The following is a 6754-nucleotide window of genomic DNA, read 5'->3' on the forward strand; positions in this document are numbered from 1 at the left end:
CAGCCAATTTTCTGAACTGTCTGTGGCGCGTGCTTGTTGTTTTTGACTTTATCATGCAATTGTTTTATCACAAGCCTTATTTGATTCTTTTCTTCTCTAGATTTGAACTTTTTGACTCCAATCTCACTACCCAAAAGCCTCTTGGAATTGCTGCACTGTCCCTTGGGACACTGCCACCGCTGCAGCCAGCCTATGTTTACCATTGTCTACCCAAAGCTCTTTCCCTTGAGGGAGACTCCAATGGCAGGATTGCATCAAGGGTAATTATACAGCAAATTACACTGGGGTTTCAATTAGGAAGAAAAACACCCTGAAGAACAAAGCATATTCTTAAGAATTTTTTTAACTTGGCAGTCTTTCAGATCTAAAGCTCCTGTTCTGTGATTGCATGTAAAAGTTGACAAATCTTTTGTTAGCATGACAACCAGAATACTGCTATTACACTGCTTAACAAGGGCTACTACACTTGCCTGTTTCAGACTGCTCTAAGATAGTGAAGGGTTTTGATAGGATGGGGTTGACTTGTTTGTGGTAGTGCAGCACATGCGTGGTCTCAGGAGAAGGTGACCACCAAATAAAAGTGCTGTAGGCTTAAAGATGGAAGAAATCTCCAAGGCCAGAACTTAATTAAACTGTTCTGCAGTAAAATGCTCTTGGTTTTTCCTTCCATGCTGATTAACTTGAGATATGCTGTGAAAACATTCTGCATTCTAATATGCATTTTGTAACAACACATCTGTTTAAAATACTTCAGGTTTTATAGTTACAGAAGTTTTGAGTGTGTCTGCAGGATTCACAGGTCAAGTAGATAACCCACATAGACTTCTTGACCTGCAGGACAGTACAGTCATAAAAGGAATTCAAACCTGGGATATGGTTCAGGGAATACTGCTGTCATGTAGGTAAAGATTTTAAATCTCTTTAAAGTGAGCACTGATTGCTTTGCAATGATTCTTACCCTAACCCCTCTTGGTCTGAGTTGATATTGTAACCTGCCATGAGCCATTATATCAATGAATTCACTTTCTGCAATGGAAAAGCAGCCTCTGAGAACTTTCAACTGGTTCTGTTTGGGCAAAAGTACAGCACTGTTTGGAACCTAATATAGAAGGTTTAAAGACAAGTCCCTTGGAGTTAAAAAAACAAATGTGATGCTCAGATTGCTCTTAAAGAGTTCGAGTCACACTGTTAGTTACAAAGCATATGCCTAAAGGTGGGGAGCAGAAAGAAAGGTGCTTTAAAAAGGAATGTTTCTGAGATTACTTGCTGTGTATATAATGCACAAGAATGCCACTGAGTTCTTGTCCTGCTGAAATCCATTGATTCAGTAGTTATCTACCATAAACATAAGAAACTGCAGGTTGATGGTACCTGTGTTCCAGAGCTGTATCATGGGTTATTTTGCTGTGAGTTTGTGGCCTAAGAGATACCTGATCTGTAAGCAACTCAACTTTATGAAATGAAAGCAATTTAGGTATGCCAAATCTGGACAGCTGCCAGAAGGCTGCATAAATGCTATTTTTGACAAATCATCTTTCTTAGAAAGCTCTGATTGCAGAGATTGCTTACTTGGACTTGCCAGTCTGTTAGCCTTCAGTTGTATGTTGAAATTCAATGGATTTCATGTCAAGTAAAATAAATTGCTTCTACATTACAGTCTGAGTGGCATAAGATGTGTTATAATCATGCTATAAATAATTTCTTTCAAGCACTGAACAGTATAATTTTCTAAGAAAGTGGCAGAAAACTACTTGCTGGTCACTAAATCCTTACATTCTCTGAAATAATTCAGTAATGGGAGAGTTTGGACTAGAGAGCTCTACTTTGTAACTATTTGCTAAGTGTTGCTTATTGTAGAACTTAGAGTTAGGAGATGATAGAAATATCAGTAGACACCTTTAGGAATTATTAAAATTCACATCTCAAACCATACTTTAGGCCTATTTTGAAATAACACTTTATTTATTTCTAAAATCCAGTAATTAAAAAGACATATTTCTATATGGTTTCCAGTTTTTAAAAAACAGTTATCATTCCTTCCATTAGACAAGAATGTACTGTGTTCTGCAAAATGCCTTCATGAATACAGTCTTAAGTAGCTGCCATTTTATGCAAATCCACAGAAAATAAGATTTAAACAGAGCAGCCTGTCATCCTTACCTCTGTAGCTCGTGCACTTGACATGGTAAGATTATGTAGAATTGTAGAGGTGTAATATCTGGTTTAGGAGGACATGAAGGACAGTGTTTCTCTTCTAAAGAGCTTACAATGACCACGGTGAAAACACAGGATAGGGATCCGAAACATTTGTGCAGCACTGATTAGCACATGCCACATCCATGCCAGTAACTTCTGTCTGGATTTCCACATCACATTCTGTATCCTCTTACAGGAAAAAATAGCTAAGTGGTGAACTTGATTTCTCTATCTGAAAAAGCACAGATGACATGAGCACTGGGTAAAGTGTGATTTCTGGGTTAGTGAAAAAAACACATCCTAACATTTTAACAACAGATATCTAGGTCCCTGCCAGGCTGGGGGCAGGAGGAGGGTCACAGTCAGGCTTTCATGTCACCATCCCTGCAGTGCCTGGCACAGTGTGACAGCACTGCCAGTCAGTCAGCCTTTCTGAAGATTGGGGCCCAGTTTGTTCACTTGACTGAACCCCAGGAGGACACTGGACTTCAGTTATTTCGTGCCTACAAGCAGCAATTTAAGAAGCACATGAGCAAAGCTGAAGCAAGAATTACCCAGCTATTTCCCTTCTAGCTGTTAAACCTACTGGCTGTAACACCCAACCACACCCTCCACAGAAAGAAAAACCACATGCTGCTTCTCTAATGTGAATATTTAAGAAACCAGGAAGGTTTTGGAGAACCCCTGCAGTGTTTCCCTGCCTTTGTATCAAGCACTCCTCTAGAGCAAATGAACCTTCTTTTTCTCAAGTGTTGAGGTCTGCTAATCCTTTATTTTACAAACCAACATATTGTCTGCTGTGGAACTGGGCCAGAAGCTTTAATCTTTACTGACAACTCTTCCCCCTCCCTATTTTTTTTTTCTTTTCTTTTCTAGGAGGACAACTGTTAGTTTTGTGGCATACTGCTGCTCCACCCAGTGTCTGCAGACTTTTGACCTACTGAGTTGATAAACATTTAAAACTGCTCAGGAGTGCTGCCAGTTTAAAGCTGCATTAGACATCGTATCCCATTGGTACTGGAATACTGTGTGCGTGCGTGTGTGCCAAAGCAGCAGAAGTGCCCAGGCCAGAACACTGAGAGGCACTTAAATCCTACCCTATCAAATTTGGATGAACTGCAGAAACTTTTCGGAAGTGTAAATACCAAGCTTTTAAAAGTATTAACTTCTCTCTCCTCCAAGGCAGCACACAAACCAAACAAATTCGCAAGCTCTGACTTCAGGATTTCCATTCTTTTTCAAATGTGGCTGTCTTCAGGTTGACCCATTGCATCGTTTTGAGGCAGTTTTCGTTCCTAGCAGGGGGAAAAAAGGTCCAATTACATACAACAGTTTTTGTTTACCCATCATACTTCTTACAGCTGGATTCAGGTCTACAGATCTAAGCCTATGGAAACCTTTGAACAACCCAGTGACTTCTCCATAGAATTTTGTTTTATTTTCTCCCTCTTATATTTTTCCATAGCAGAGTTATCCCAGTTGTATACCTGGGTCTTTCACAGTTAACTCTGCTATTTAAATCCACGTTAAAAGCAGCTCGCACTTGTACTTTCTGGTATCTTTAGAAGCTACACTGATTTAATTGGAGTAACGAGGCTGCTAGAGGTCCTGTGTCAGTAGGGAAGGCTGGTACTGATGGTCTTGCTCCAGCAAGTTTGAGGTTGTCTTTTCTTCATTTTCATCACTCATGTCTTTTTAAAAACACATCCCCTCTTGCTTCTTTGAGTTTTTCGGGAAGAAGATGAAGTTCAAATTTCACTTGAAAAAAAAAATCTTAATACAATAGTAAATATTTATATTTATTATATTTTTACAATTGCAGACTGTAGATTTGCAAAGAGTTGGTCATCTTTTTCTAGATTCAGCCTTTGGCTGATTATTGAGTGTTTTAGTGGAGTGTGTTAACCTTGGAGAAGGCTGGAAATCTCGGGGAGGAAGGTGTGTCTCCATACATAGGTATATATACATACCTAGATACCTTCACAGAATGGCAGTACCATTTGGGTTTCTATAATAATGGCAGATTTAACTTGCATTTCCACTCAACTATGGTGTTTGTGATAATCTTTTTTTGTTAGATCAAATTCAAATTCATTTCAAATAAAGGATAAAGGATGGAAGAAAGGCCCAAAATGTCTGCATGGCTTAATTTTAATTTTGTACTGAAACAGTTTATAAAAATAATTAGCCCCTCTTGACTTGTTTTGGAATATATATTCTTTTAATACAATGTGTTCTCTATTTTTTCCCCCCACTTTCTTAGGTGTAAACTACTTGTTGATTTAGCACAGAGTGCTGCTCTGTGCAGTAGGTAGTTACAAGCTGAATGAAACATTTTGTTATAAAAATGGCAAGATAAAGAGACTTATTTGATAGTGTATTAGCATATGTTGTGGTGAGGTGTGCATACTTTGAAGGGAGGAGGCAGTAAAATGTTTGCCTTTTACCAAAGAAGCATTTGTTCCCCCTGCAGGCTTCCTGGCATCTCTTCAATAAATAGAGTATCTTAAGAGCTTAAGAAGGTTCCAAAAAGGCAATTTTTTAGGATAGAATTCTTAGGTTGTGCATGTTACTTGCAAAAGCTTTGCTGGTTTTATTGGGTTGGTTTTAGAGAGTTGAATTAACATTAAGAAATGTAGAACTTAATCCTTCAGGAATGCAAGTATCATCTACTGTTTGGGAATTTTGAAACTTTCTAAAACAAATCCCATTTATTAAATGCAGTAGGGGAAAGAGCCATATCCAAGCAAACTTTGTACTATTGGATTTCTGACTTTCTCATTTCACTAATTTCTTTCAATGTTGGTATCTCCAGCAGGCCCTCTCCCTCCCCCCCGGGAGGTTTCACTGCTGAGGCAGCAAAATGCAGCTTACACTTTTTTCTTTTTCCTCAGTACTAAACAGTTGAGGGACAAACTGCCCACATACATTTATATCTCTATCAGAAATGTGTAAGTGTAGTACAGAATCTATTTTTTTAAGTGGATATAGGAGTACTATGGGAGTGTTACAAATACTCATTTTTGATGCAATACTCTGATCAGGAATTTTCAGTATTATTTTTACTGTGGCTTCCTCTGTCTTTGGAGGAGATTTCTTGTTGGAAACTTATTTGTCCTTTTTTTGTAGCAACTTACAAACTTTAAAATACATTGGATTTCTGAATTCAGCCTGTAAATATTTTGGACTTAAATGTCTTGATCATCTAAAAGGCATTGGTGGGGTTTTTTTCTTAGGGGTCAGATAATGAGTGGAGCTTGATTATTATTGATTATTATTTTTAAATTATCTAATTTTTATTTTCTTTCTTCTTCCCATAATTTTAATTGTTTTTTTCGAGTTCATACCAGTTTCACTATTGTTAAGTTCAGTGCAGTTCAGAAGAAGTATAGTCTGTTCTATAATCAGGATGAGTCTTAACTAACACTTGATATTTCAAGAATGGAATTTTCAATGAATAAATGACTTAAACATGTGATTGAAGCTGAAATGTCATACCCTATTTTTATAAAACAAAGAAGAGAAAAGCCAATATATAGACTGGAAATGCAGATTAAATTCTTGTTTTCTGTATTCTATGTTTTGTTTTGATTTTTTTTTCATATGAACAGTGTGTGTATTCATCTGTATCTTTGGGTGATATTGTTCTAGCTTAAAATAACTCCATTCTCACTTGACCAAATTTTTCTAAAGTTGTTCTGCTGTAAGAGTCTTTCATAACCAGTTAACATGAGAGCCAACTATGCAAGTAGCAGAGGGGAAAGGAAGCTTGTTTCTGATTGAACTGTGCATCACTTGTTTTTCATACAAGGTGTCACAATACTTGAACTGTTTTTTAATGCATTTATTTCTAGGGAATTTTGGATTGCGTGCTCAAGTTCATCAGGTTAGTGCACACTGAGATACCTTTTTCCTTGTACTGCAAAAAATCTGGTTCCAGCAGTTGAAAAAATGAATATTTTAAAATGGTTTTTGCCACAGAAGTAGATCTCACCTCTTAGTGTGGGAAAAGGAGAAGTTTCTGGGTTTTTTTCCTAGACACTAAAAAGGTGCAGGAGAGAAAATGAGAGATAAGACTTTGATTGATACAGCAATAAATTGTTTTGGAGTAAAGATGAATTCCTTATATGACTGGTGTGATAACAGGCACCCTGTTAATAAAATTGGGATGCTTTTGTTTGTAAAGATAACTTTGTGTTCTGCCACCAAGGAAACAGAGGAATCTCTGACTTTAAAACTTGGGCAGTTTTACCGTGGACACTGTTGCATTTGGAACACTGTTCTTGGGAACCTTCAGGCTACTCCTCAGGAGGATCAGAAATACAGATGTCCTTTCCTGTGTGAAGAACAAGGTATAATATAAAGCCATGCCTATTTTTCTGGTTTGGCCCCATGCTTCTCTTGGGCTCGTGTTGAAGTTCATTAGAAACCTTCTGTTTGCTTCATTGCGGGGAGGTTAAGACCTTACAGCGAGCAGAGCAGAGCTGTTGGTTGCCAAGTTGGCTTCAGTTCTTATAGATCAAATTCTGCTGAATCCCTTTGTTCTGGCATGAAGGGA

The 6754-nt window shown here is 37.8% G+C and overlaps 1 protein-coding gene across 2 annotated transcripts in view; it reads left to right on the forward strand.

Annotated features, from left to right (window-relative positions):
* LRRC28 (leucine rich repeat containing 28) overlaps positions 1-5769 on the forward strand; it is a 51314-nt gene extending 45545 nt beyond the window's left edge. The window contains exons 9-10 of one of the 2 annotated variants that reach the window (XM_030457271.1): positions 101-260; positions 3073-5769. In XM_030457271.1, coding sequence (XP_030313131.1) covers positions 101-260; positions 3073-3145 — 233 coding nt within the window. In that variant the 3' untranslated portion in view covers positions 3146-5769. The remainder of the gene's footprint in view (positions 1-100; positions 261-3072) is intronic. The other variant, XM_030457272.1, reaches the window with a different exon arrangement.
* The last annotated feature ends 985 nt before the right edge of the window (positions 5770-6754 follow it).

The sequence above is a fragment of the Calypte anna genome, chromosome 10 (genome assembly GCF_003957555.1).
Source record: "Calypte anna isolate BGI_N300 chromosome 10, bCalAnn1_v1.p, whole genome shotgun sequence".
In the NCBI taxonomy this organism is placed as follows: domain Eukaryota; kingdom Metazoa; phylum Chordata; class Aves; order Apodiformes; family Trochilidae; genus Calypte; species Calypte anna.